This window comes from Oratosquilla oratoria, chromosome 23 (assembly GCF_046742065.1).
Source record: "Oratosquilla oratoria isolate Oo_2021 chromosome 23, ASM4674206v1, whole genome shotgun sequence".
Taxonomy (NCBI): domain Eukaryota; kingdom Metazoa; phylum Arthropoda; class Malacostraca; order Stomatopoda; family Squillidae; genus Oratosquilla; species Oratosquilla oratoria.
The window spans coordinates 1,421,791-1,435,824 of NC_134799.1; the positions used below are offsets into that span (position 1 = coordinate 1,421,791).

At 37.5% G+C, this 14,034-nt stretch overlaps 1 protein-coding gene across 6 annotated transcripts in view; it reads right to left on the reverse strand.

Annotated features, from left to right (window-relative positions):
* LOC143037847 (putative E3 ubiquitin-protein ligase makorin-1) overlaps positions 1 to 14,034 on the reverse strand; it is a 95,628-nt gene that overhangs the window by 16,004 nt on the left and 65,590 nt on the right. For 2 of the 6 annotated variants that reach the window (XM_076206422.1, XM_076206421.1), the window contains exon 9: positions 12,964 to 13,125. In XM_076206422.1, coding sequence (XP_076062537.1) covers positions 12,970 to 13,125 — 156 coding nt within the window. In that variant the 3' untranslated portion in view covers positions 12,964 to 12,969. Of the gene's footprint in view, positions 1 to 2,120; positions 2,965 to 9,371; positions 13,126 to 14,034 lie in introns of those variants that run through there. The other 4 variants (XM_076206420.1, XM_076206426.1, XM_076206425.1 and 1 more) reach the window with 3 other exon arrangements.

Consider the following 14,034-nt stretch of genomic DNA (forward strand, 5'->3'; position numbering starts at 1 on the left):
AAGAAAATTCTGAAAGAAGCAAGCACAATAGTTCCAGATCTTGATGATAATTCATATGAAGACGGATATAATATACAGGGACTGCACATCACCAGATCTTGATGATAATTCACATGAAGAGGGATAAAATATACAGGGACTGCACATCAATGCCGAGAAGAGAGGTGATCAAATAGCAGTGTTTACAGCCATAAAAGGTGTGGACATATTTGATAGAGAAGACTTTTGGGAACTAAGCAATACCAGAGGCCATAAATGGAAAAAAAAATTAGGTCTGAAGGTTATTTAAAAAAATAAATTTTCTGTACAGGAGTATCAATTCTTGGAATCATTTGGATAAATGAATAGTAAATTAAAATAACAATTTAGGGTCAAAATGAACCAGTGGGAACAGAGTAATGGGATCCTATGAGCATAGCTCTAATCCTGTATACTATAAGTAGGTAAATACACACACACACATTTTCATCAAATTTCCGAACATTATGTTTTTAGAATATGAGGATTACAGAATACTCACACCCTTCCCCTGGTTTAGTGAGTTAGATATCATACTTCTGATTAGATGGTGAAATGCTGCATACATAAAAATGTTTATGTATACATACACATATTCAATTTATTCACACACACACACATACACACATAGATAAAGTTGGAACCATAAATGAATTTGAGTCTAGGTATGTTAGAAAATTAGAGAATATGAGATGGGACCCAACAAGCATTGTTCCTTTCTTGTATACTACAATTAGGTAAATACACAGTGGCAGTAGCAAATATAGAAGAAGAAGAAAAAAAAAAAAAGTAAAAAAAGGAATAAACTGAGAGGACAAAATTTTATTAGTGATATACCAAGAAATAAAGAGGTGGCTCCTTAAAAAAGATCCAGAGAAGAAAGGTAAGAACTGAATTGAAGATATTAGAAATAGCCTATACACATATAGACTGATACGAGGAAAATTAGGGATAAAGTTTATCTAAATGAGAAAGAGCCAGCTATAATGTGCTTTGCCGAGTCTAAACTTATTGAAAATATTAAATCTTCAGGTTGATAAAAGAAAGCATAACATATGGAGAAGGAACAGGATAGGAAACTGGGAGGTAGTGTGATGAGGGCACTGGAGAAAGAAAAGAAAAAAGGAAGAAATGGTAATAGAAAGAATCAGTCAATCCTTTGCCCCAGGTCTCTCTTCAGTGAGACAAATGGGCCCTAGGTAAAAAGTAACAGCCACCACATTGACACACAAGTCACTCAAGAAAGAAATATTGTGTTGTCTAGGTATGGCTACAGAGGGGCTATATAAGATGGGGTGTTCAGTGTCCTGTGTGTGATGTTTGCATCTAGGGCTCTTTATTTCTGTAACCAGGCCTATTCTGTGCTGGTACTTCGTACTGGATGGTGTGATGATACTTAGTATTGGTTGGCGAGTTGAACATATTTGTGTAAGTATGGTTCTTGAGCGAGATTTTTCTGTAGGACTGATCCTTGGGGGGGGCTCAATGAAGTACAGAGTTTAGTGATCAACAGTGAAGAGCCTGGTGTGTGATTAGTGTGAATATGTTTTTGTTTGGTTGTATCGTGTACAGAAGTGGTAGGTTAATGTGGACGTTTGAATAGTATGCTGTTGGTGTATTTTATTTTATATATATATTTATCTATCTATTTTTTGGAGATACATGGGTAAAGTTCCCTTGCAAAGAACTATGTACCCATCATTCTCAAGAAAAAAGATCTTGGCCTTTTTGGGTAGTTGTTCTATTAGGGTGCTTTTGATGTATCCTGTTATTCTCAATGCTTCATTTCATAAAGTTTGTTCAGTGCCTACATTTTTTCTGATTGTTAGGAACCACGCTGTGGAGGCATAGTCAAATGAGGTTCTTGAGAACTGTTTTTTGAATGTGATTAGTTTTCTTCTATTCTCCAAACTGATTTTAGTATTTTTATTTTCTTGTTAATTTTTTCCGGTCAGATTAAAAAACTAATAAAATAAAAACAAATAAATAAATAAATAAAAGCTAACTGCATCTCTTTTACTACTACAAGCTGATGATATAGAAATAGTCCCACACTAATACAACACAGACAGCAGTCCAGTGTTTCTTCCTAGAGAGATCCACTGCCATATACTATGGGGCTGCAGGTTTCCTGCAGTAAAACTTTGTGTTAACAATTATTATAATTCTTTCCGGTGACTCACAACTGCAAGCTATCTGACCACAGCCACGAGGCTGATCCAGAAATCACTCACAGAGGAAAAATTGAAATGTTGTCTAAATTGTGGGTGTTTGTTATTGAATAATGATGTTCGCTATTTGGTCTCTTACTGGGGAATCACAGACCCCAAGGAATCCAGCCACAACAACCAGGCTAGTTCACATTGTCTGTAGTGCGTATAGGACAATAAAAGCTAACTTGCATTGTGCACCTTCTGTGTGGCAACTACACAAGGGGATTTGATGTCTGGTACCAAGCCAATTCTGTGTTCGTACTCTTTCAGGGCTGAAAGACAACCTGATCACAGGCAGGTCTGAATCACTCTTAGGAGTAATTTCTTTTTCGCTTAATGGCTGGGACTGCCTGATACAGCATTAGATTGTTGGCAGTTAAAAGCATTTGTGGGACCAAGAAGAGGTGCCTGTAAGTGGTGATCTTGAAAGACTGATGTCGGACAGCAGAACTGGATGGAGTGAACTTGAGGAAGACCAAGAATGTGGTGGACAGACAGGGTGAAGGGAGCCCTGGATGCAAGAGGAATGTTTGTAGTGCCAAGAGGAGATACTGCAAAATATAGTAAAGTGGTTGTTTGTGGAAGAAGAATTAACACAGCCAAAGGACATTCTTAGCTGCCCACCCCCCCTTTTTTATGAGGGTTTGGCATATAATAAAGTAGTGGGGGTAAACCATCTCTGATTGTCTGGCTCTTCTGTGGAAGCGCTGTGTTTTGCTGTGCTGCCTTTGACCTGAATAGTGCGGAAAGGGATAGGTATGAGCATTTGTCCATGTGGTACTAAGATGAGAGGGGTGATGAGTCTTGAATGAATGTGGAATGGGTGTGGGGTGGGTGTATTCTTTGACTTTGCTACCTCATTTATCAGGGGTCAGAGGCCTTTTGTTATGTATGTATGCTTATCTGCATATGTAAGAGCTTTGATGTTATGCTCTGGATTTAGGGAGGGAAGGTTATGTATGAAGAAGCTGAACAACATTGGTGATATTATTGCCCCTTGGAGGACACCTTTGTACAGTATGTAGGTCTCTGGTTGAAATTGATTCTGAGACACTGCATTCCCTAGCAGCTAAGGTATCAACAGTTCCTTGTTACTGTTGTACTTTTCAGTTTCTATGATCTCTCTTGATAGCATGTGTCTTGGGACTAATACTTTAATCTTACAATTTTTTTTTAACCTATTATCACTATTACTCTTCTTTGTCAAAATTATTTAGTTTTTGTTGAGTAAGGTATGTGATCTGTGTCCTAAGGGATTGGCCTTCTATGAATCTATGTTAACTTGGTAGGGAACATATGCGAGTTCAGATTCTTTCCTGAATCAGTCTTTCCATCAATTTTGTTAGGGAGGAGAGGAATGAGAGAGAGGTCTGCAAGAAGCTGGGGATTCTGGTATTTAGTTTGGTTTCAAGATAGGTATAATATGTATTCCAGATTGTTACTATTTTGTGTTCTAGTGGTTGAAGGTTGCTATAAAAATTATATTGCTTTTGGACCTACATGATGGAAATATGAAATGGTCTGTTCATTTAGAATGTGACTGTCACAATATGCCTGCCAGTGGTAGCCCTGCATCACAATGCTTTAGGAACCTTCATAAATATACCATATTTAGAATTCCATTATTGACCAACTTAAGTATGCAGAATAAACTGGATGCATTTTAAGAATAAACTGGATGCGGAGAGATACGAAAATAGGTCACCACGAGTATAGCTCTCATCCCGTAAAATACAACTAGGTTAATACACAAAGGAAGAAGAAAAGGAAAGGCAATCTACACCCAGAGTATTCAAAGTTCAAAATACTCATTGTGGCAGGGAAGAAGATACAATTGACTAAAATCCTGTAACATAACGTGCTTAAAAAAACAAAAAAGAGCTTCCCACACAGTGATAGATACTTGGAACAAATTAGATAAAGAAACAGTGTCTGCAAACACTATTCAAAATTTTAAGAAAAAACTTGATGCTGAGAGATACAAAGACAGGTCACCATGAGCATAGCTCCCTTCCCGTATAATACAACTAGGTAAATACACGCAACCACACACACACACACACCTACAAACATTCTGAGCAGCCACTGTGATGTCAAATGGCATAAATCCAAGCTCCAACAATATCAAAGGTTTATCATCATATATGTCCAACTATGAATGCAAGTAGTAGTATAAACATTCTAGAATTTGTGCACAAGGGTCCCAAATGTGTGATGGATAAAAGGGAAGGATTATGGCAGTATTTTAGTTAGTCATGATATTATGTTATATATATATCTTTTTATGCAACACCTGTTTAGATTTTCCTGGCTTTGTTAAAAGAGTAAATAGTGGAGAAAAAGACCAGGGTGGGAAAATTGACTAGTCTCACCGACACATTTGAAGAAATTAAGTAAATAAGCCAAGATTTAGCAATTCTTAGATTGAAAAACTCAGAACAGAATGTGATGATTCTAAAATTACGACACCAATCAATTGAAACATTGCCTCAAGTTTCAGTTTGTGGAAAGCACACAGTAGCTGGCAACACTCCTTGGAATCTCCCACAGATCTCTCTGGGAAGAAACTTTGGACTATTCTCTGTGTTATATCAACATGGCACTGTTTCTATGTTACTAGCTCAAAGTCATAGGAAAAGGAGAGTAGCAGCTGGTTATCAGCTCTCCATGTGTGAAAAAAAATGTGAGAAAGCTTGGGCCCAGTCAGGTTTCAGCCCCTCAGGGCTGCACTTCCTGATGGAGGTGTGCCTGTCATTGGTCCTAACAACACCAAATAGCTGAGAATAATAAAATTCTTACAATATAGGGATTATAAAAAATTAAGAAAAGAATGAAAATTCAAACAAAAACAAAGATACCCGGTACTTGGAAATGACTTAATTAAGGAATGATAATATAATGAATTGACATCAACAGAAAGGAACATTAAGAAATTTATTGAAGATCTAGGCTCATGAAGATGAATAAGTTGTTTCTTTGAGAGATCACTGAAGAGCAGAGAAGGAAGAACAAAATATGGAAAAAAGTATATCATGTGTTAAAAAAATGTTGGTATGAGACATGGTGGATACGAATAAATATATAATCATAATAGGATGTGCAAAGGATTATATCCTGTCCAGAACAGTTAAAGTAAAACAGGGGAACTTACAAGAGCTAAAGAGACAGTATCTATATTATTAAATAATAGGAATTCAACAAATGGATAGACAACAATGAGACTGACGAAGACTATGAGCTTTGCAAATATGAGGCTGGTGGGGTGAGACCAATGATAATTAAATCAAAGTCAAGATTTGCAGTGAACAAGATACTACAATATAGAGGCTGGCTGACAATGATAAGTTTAAAAATATTTGGATAAGGATGGTATAATAGCGGAAGCATTAAAAACTGTATATTCTGTATCATTTGATGCAGTCTGAAGGGATTTCTCCCCATCTTCTCCTTTTCTGCATGAGGGGATGGAGAGGGGGGGTCGCCGAATTAATGAAGCAGCCTTGCTGTGGATGTGCTATGTTTTGCAACACTGCTTCTGACCCAGGGCAGTGGACAAGATGCAGGGATGACCCATCATCCAGGAGGTGCCAAGGTGGGAGGGAGGGTAGAGGGGAGTGGAGTATGTGGGGGATGGAATGGGTGGGAGTGGTTTCTATGCTTTTGTCTTTTGGCTACCTCCCGTGTAAGGGGGGAAAAACCTTTGGTATATGTACATATGTATGTATATATATTCTGGGGATTCCTATGTTGGAGGAGAAAAGACAGAGTTGACCTAATAGCAACTTTTAGAACCATGTGTGTAAACAATCGTGATGAAGAGGACCTGTTAGTGATCAATGGAAAACCAGAGACCATGCAATGAAATTGAAAAAGACAAGATGTTTGAATGTCATTAAAAAATACAGTTTTCCATACAGGATTATTGACTCGTGGAACAGTTTGCATCAAGGAATAATAAAGTCAACAATTTCAGGTCAGAATTTATCACTGGGAACGTAGAGACGGGACTCTATGAACATAACTCTTATTCTATATTCTAAATACACGCACACACACAAACATACATACACACAGTAGAGGTCAAATGGGGTCAATGTGAATAACTGACACTTAAAATTTTAGCCTTTTTAAAGTCTAATGGACCAATTGAGTACACACAGAGTGAAGCAATACTATTCAGGGTCACTGTTGAAGCATAAAATTGGTGGTTCCAACTTTGGGAAAACTCTGGGAGGGAAAAACAGAGATTTATGCATCAATTCAGAATTCTTTTTAAAAAAAATTCACATTAAAATGTGTTGATTTTTTTCACTACAAATGGAAATTTCAAAAGTTAGTAAAAAAGTTGAGTAATTTCATGTAGAAAATTGGTCAGCACAATATTGAAGCCAAAATAAAAGGGATAGCTTCCGGGGTGACAATAGCATAAAGACATGAGGTAAGTACAGGGATGTTTTGGACACAGGAAAAGAATGAGTGAAGAAAGGCTAGTATAAGAGGTGTGGGGCACCAAAGTAGATGGAGTGAACCATCTGGGGAAGCAACTGAGAAGATAAAATGGGCGGTGTGGTGATGGTTGTTGAGAGAAACAACACAATGGTGGAAGAAGCAAATCTGAAAATCATAATCTGAGAAGAGAGTTCATGGTGGGTTATGTTTGCCCTTCAAGAAGAGAGCTTGGAATGAAGCTGAATATTGAAAAAATGTGTCAGATATGACTCTCCTTAGAGAAAAAAAAAATATATAAATAAAAAATGTAGATATATATATATATATATACACACACACACACACACACAGACAGGGGTTGGACAAAATAATATGAACCCCTGCCAAATACACAATATTCATTCCTTAATACGGTGTTGGGCCACCATTTGCCTGTAGGACAGCTGCAATCCTTTGCGGTATGGATTCATAGTGTCTGAATAGTTTCCAATGGAATATTGTCCCACTTTTGTACCAAAACATTTGCCAATTGCTACAATGATGTTGGAGGTAGAAATTTGCTCCTCACTCTCTGCTCTAAAACTCCCCATAATGGTTCAATTATGTTGAGGTCTGGCAATTGTGCAGGCCAGGGAAGATGTTTGATGATATTCTGATGCTCTATGAACCAAGACTAAACCTTTTTGACTGTGTGTATGGGTGCATTATCGTCTTGGAATGTGGCTGTGTCTGGCAGCAAGACCCTCATCATAGTAAGAACCTCATCATTGAGTATGGCGAGGTATTCATTCGCAGTCATCCAGCATGTGATGTGAATGAGAGGACCAGTGATATAGCCACCTAAATCATAACGGAACCACCCCCATGCTTGACTGTAGGAAGCAAGCAATCCAGATCATAGGCTTCTTTCGGGGTTCTCCATACATAAACCCTGCCGTTCATAGGGAATAATTTGAACATTGATTCATTGGACCACATCACATTCTTCAAATCATGAGGTGTCAAGGTTTTATGTTCATGGCACCACTTCTTTTGCAGCTTAGCATTGGCATCCTTTATAAGGGGGTTCACAATTGCAGCCCTACCATGAATGTTAGCTTTGTGGAGCTCCCACTGTACTGTTTTCATCGACACTGAATTCCTCAGGTGTGTGTTGAGTTCTGCTGTAACTTTTGCCACAGTTGTTTTATGTTGTCTGGCCACAATCTTTTTTAATGTTCATCGGTCTCTGTTGGATAACCTTGGGTTTCGCCCACTATTCCTCTTCGCCAATGATGTTTTCCCATGATTTGTATGCTGTCATTACCATGAATACTGTCACTCGCGAAACATTTAACAGTTCAGCTGTTTTCGTCACCGACACTCCCGCTAACCGGGCACCATCGATTTGCCCTCTTTCAAAGTCTGAGAGATCACACATTACATTGGTCACTTGTTGTAACCGTCGCAGACCAAAGCGTACAATACACTCCTCCCTCGATTTACGAACTAGTTACATTCTTGAAGAACCGTTCATATATCGAATATACTTAAATCGAGCACTTTTTTCCCATATAAACCCATTATAAAGTCATCACAACATTAAATATGCATAATCTTGAATACTGTTCTCTGCCAATTACATACAGACACATAAAATATCAATATGCAAAGTAGATAATAACGCTTAGGAGGCACAATGTCATTTGAAATAATGCTAATAATCCACGATTAACCAAGACCCATTAAGTAGACCAAGCAGTACACGGCGTTGTTTTGAAAACAATAACAAACTGGGCGGTTGGTTCTTTCTCAGTACGTATCTATTTTCACTTTTATTTATTTTTTTTTTTTTTTACCTGGACATATGGCAGTTTTTTTTTTAATATTTATGATGTAAAATATATATTTTTTTAATATTTATGATTTAAAAATACAGTATTTTTTTCAACAGGATTTTATTCGTTATGGCGAATTTTTAGTTCATATTTCGATTTTTGGGACAATTTTTTTTTTGTTCGTTATAGCGAAAATTCGTATATGGAGCGCTCTTAAATCGAGGGAGGAGTGTACACTGAAATATAACCTACAAGACCTGCTATGTAAATTGTGCAATATATACGCAGTGCATGATTTACCCTGATGCAGTGCTCCCAACATGCATCAAGATGTACTATTTTGCGTGGTGTTCATATTATTTTGTCCAACCCCTGTATATTTATAAAATAAATAGATAAATAAAATAAAGTACATACATACATACACCAAAGGCTTATCACCCCTTACAAGGGAGGCAGTCAAACAACAAAAGCATAAAGTCCACTCCCACCCATTCCATCCCCATATACTTCACTCCCATCCACACCCCTCCCAAGTATCCACACCCACCAAAGTATCTAAAGCTATCCACTTCCTCCATTTTCTCTCCCTTAATATTCACTTCCAGTCTGCTGCCACTTTCTGCCCTTGTACATCTCATCACCTTACTTTTACTTACATTTATCTTCAACTTCCTTCTTTTGTACCTTCCCAAACTCTGTCACTAACTTCCTCAATCCCTCCTCTAATCCTGCTACAAGCGCAGTGTCATCAGCAAACAACAACTGGCTACCTCCCACTTTTCTCCATTTAGACAACTTTATGGATGGGGGAAGACAGGTGGTGATGGATACGGAGTTGCCTAGTATAGGCCTTATGGTCTCTTGCAGTCTCCTTTATTCTTACGTTCTTATGTTATGTATGTTCCATTTTCTTTAACCATATCCAACCCTCAACCCATTACCCTTGCATTTACCTCTCACACCACAACATCCATGTATAAACTGAGCAGCCAAGGTGATTTAACACATCCCTGGCAAATTTCCACCTTTATCTAAAACCCCTCACTCTCTATTTCTGATTCTAACACAAGCTCTACTACTCAAGTAAAAACTCTTGACTGCTCTTAAAAGCCTTCCTTCTATCCCATATATCTGTAATACCTCCTAAAGTAAGAATATAATTCTAGTGCAAGACTTTATTTACAATGAGGTCAATTGGGAGTGGGAAGTGGTAAGGCAGATTTCTTGGGTAATACTCTGTTAAATATAGCAATGGACAATATGATGAAAGTGGGTCAAGTAACAAAGGATGATACTCTCATGAGAATGGAATTGCTACTTACCAAAGAACCAGACATCATTGGATTTTTTTAATACTGTTATCTATGGGGAAGAGTGATCAGGTGACACTTGAGTTTATATTGGATAAGGAAGAACCAATACAGCAAAGGAAGTGTACAAATGAGCAAGAAATAACAACACAAACATTTGCAAAGCAGGGGAAAGAAATTTTAAAAGAGGTATGATAAATAAATACATAGACGAACCAAAACTGTTTTACTGGTTTGGCACAGGTAAACTGAGACACATGGAAGGAATCACCAAGCTAACAGTGGTCAATGAGGTATTTAGGGAAGATTCAGCTCAGGCAGAAATAATGAAAGTTTAATCTGTCTTCACAAAGGAAAGCTTTTTTGCAAAGGAAATGGAGGTGAGCAATGATTTGGATTAAAAGATATATATGTAGACATAATGGAAAAGCTCAGTTTTTGGGAATCACTTGATGTGAGAAAAGCTTCAAGGCCTGATAGGATCTCAAAACTGGACACTTAATGAATGTAGGGAGCAAGTGGTGAATAAGATTCATGGTCTAATTGTTTGTTCAACAAAAGACCTAATTGAGTCACAGGACTGGAAAAGGATAATGTGGTACTAATTCATGAAGGTGGACATAAGAAGATACACTGGATTATTGGCCACTAAAGACCAATGACAGGTTCCTGTATACAGTTCTGCAAGATGGACAGAGAAGCTAACCATTTTATAAACCCTGTCAAACCACTCACCTCCATCAGTAGGTGCAGCTCTGAAGGTCTGGCACCAATGTTCCCTCTAATTTTTTTGCTGTGAGTGTGCACAGAAATTTGCCTGTGTGCAAACTTTGCCTTCTCTGAAAAGCATGGGCGCACCCATGGCAGCAAAGTCATTTCATTCACAATGGAAGCACTAGAGTCAGAAGAGGAAACAAAAAAGAACAAAGTAACTATTGGTTTGACGGCTGGCAAGTTACCATATTTTTCGAGAATTATTAAATAGATGTTTGGGACTTCTTGATTGAATAGATTTTAATATAATTTGAAAACCTTGTGTGTGCACATTTATTTCTTTATGTGCACTAGTTGTAAAACATGTGTGTGCACACATGCGCACAGCTTAGAGGGAACATTGGCTGGCACTCACCTTCCAGACCGGGCCCAAGACCTTTCTCCGTCAACCTTAACTGTATTTCTTCTATTTTACACGTGGAGACCTGACAACCACCAACTCCTCTTCTTTCCCTACAACTTTGAGCTGGTAACACAAAAGTAGTCCCATATGGATACAAACTTCCCAGAAAGATCTGCAGGAGCTTCCAACAACCTTTGCCAGCCACTGTAGGGCTGAGTTTTCCACTTAGTGAAATTTGAGGCAACAATTGATTTGATTGAGAGGCCAGTATCAATGATTGGCACAATAATGAGATTATGTGAAAAGATTGTGAAAGACTGGTGGGTCAAATACTTTTAAGAGCTGAACAATATGACAGACAGTCAGTTTGGCTTCAGACAATGAAAGTCACGTGTGTCAAAACTATAACTTTTATTGGAGTGATTGATGTGCTGAAAGAGCGAGATGCTGGGTGGACTGTGTGTACCTCGATCTTGAGAATGTCTTTGATAAAGTACCTAACAGTCAACTTTTGTTGAAACGGAGCAAACTGTAAGACCAAGAGGTAAGATGCTCAAATTGATGAAAGATTTTTCAGATGGGCAGGTACATGAGTATGGTAATAAAAGATATTATTTCACCATGGAGAGCAGTAACCGGCAGAGTCCCACAAGGTTCAGTGCTGGCACTTATAATATTTCTTATCTATGTTGACAACATGATGGAAGGTACAACAAGCTATGCAAGTCTGGGGAAGACCCAAAGATCATGAGAAAGGTAACAAATGAGGGCTCTCGGCTGATGAAAAAAGATCTTGACACTATATATGTAAAATCAGAGAGAACTGTGATCTGATTTGCAGTGCTCAGGTCACTAAAGGGGTGGATTACATTGACAGAGGAAATAACTTGACATGGGATGGGGGAGGGTTTCACAGTCATGAGTACAAATTGAAAATGTCTAAATGTCTAAATGATGTGAAGTAATACAGCTTTCCATACAGATGCATATGTTCCTGGAGAAGCCTAGAAGATGATATAGCTCAAGATAGAACCATAAACAACTTTAAGTCTGGGTATGTTAACTGAAGAACAAAGTGATATAGCCCAAGTTGGAACCATACAGGAATTTTAAGCTAGGTATGATAATTGGAAAGTAAGAATAGGACCCCATAAGTGTTGCTCCTTTCCTGTATACTACAATTAAATAAATACAGTTAAGTAATTACACACTAAAATATATGCACATGTATACATATACAATGTGTGTATATATAAACATATATACATATAACAATATATTTACATATATGTACATATACATGTACATATATATAACATACAGAGAAAATGTTGTGTACACACATATGTATATACATATATATATTCCAAGTTGGAACCATACATGAATCTGAAAGTCAGGTATGATAAACTGGAGAGAAAGAGACGGGACCCCATGAGCATTGCTCTTTTCCTGTATACTACAATTAGGTGAATGCGCACACACACGCACACACACACACACACACACATATGCAAACATTTGTGTACAGACATTCACACACCACTACCACACATTCACACACCACTACCACATACATGCATTTTTGTTGATTCTATGTATCTGTATTCTTGCATTGCAACAGCTGGTGCCATGAGGATATGCAGATATTGCTGACTCAGAGTACAAGACAATCAAAGGTCAATAGACTTTACTCATCATAAACAACATATTTCCTAAAAATTATACAAAACTATAAAGTAAGATTCTTTTCAAAACAATTATATACCCACATCCTCTTTAAATGCAATGGAATACAACAGAGCATCATCAAAAATAGAAACAGACTCAAGTTTTTCCCTTTACAAAGAGTGCAAGGCAAGGTACAATACCCATTTAAATACTTCTAGGTAGTGAGAAAAGTAATAATGACGAGGAAAAAATCAAATAAAATCAAATAAAAAAGATAATAATAATCATAATGAAAAAAAAATCCCACGAGATCTAATTTTGTGCCCTAACATCTAAAATGTTTAGGAAAGATTTTGAGCCCAAACCTAGAGTTACGAGTCTGAAGTGTCTGAAAAGGAGTCATCTGCAAAAATGATATCATCAGCCAAATCCTGGAGATCTAACTCTAGTAATAGTGTCTGGATGGAGCCACGAATAAGCTCCAACTGATGTTCTCTTTCTTCAATGAAGTCCCACAATACTATATCCTGCAAGAAAGGAGAAAAAGATGTACATAGTAAAATAGTACAATAAATACTTACTCCAATACAACTGAATATTTTATCGGAACTCAATAAAAGGCTAAATGTTAATGGGTAAAATTGCTGTGTTGTAACATAAGACCAATCTAAAAAGAATACTATAAAAGGCTTGTAATGCTACTCATTATTTAATATAAAGAGTTTCACAAAAACACATATCAAAAGGCCCTTTTCTTCTTCGATTGTGGATGGCCCAGCCAGGGCACACTCCCATCTTTCATCCCTCCCACACCTAACCAACACCTATTTGTTATCCCTTTCATCTCAGCTACTTGTGGATGAAGGTCCATCCTTGTCCCCCATCCTCTGCCAAGTCAGAAACAATGCAGCAAGACACAGAGCCTTTGCTAAAGAATTTATAAAGTATATAAGAATGAATCCTTTCTGGCCACACTGATTTATCATCCATTCACAACCACTCTCCGCTCACACCTATCTTGCCTTCTGCCTTCCCTATTCGAATGACATCCTCTTTCGATCCAAGGTTCCCTTCATCTCATCTATCCATCTCAGTATTGGTCTTCCCCTTAATATATTTCCATCCACCTCCATTTCATTTTACTTTATTTCATTTATTTATTTATTATATATATATATATATATATTTTTTTTTTTTGTCTTTCTTCACTCATTCTTTTCATGTCTCCAAACCACCCCAGTATTCTTTGATCAACTCTATCTGCCAGCTCTTTTTCCACCCTCACCTCACCTCATTTCTTACTTTATCAACCCTCATAACTCCACCATTCTTCTTGAATTTCATCTTATTCAAAATTGGGCTCCTTTCTTTACATACCAATAAACTTCTTCCTTTTTATATGGAAGGTAGGCAACCAAGCATGCACCTGCCACCAC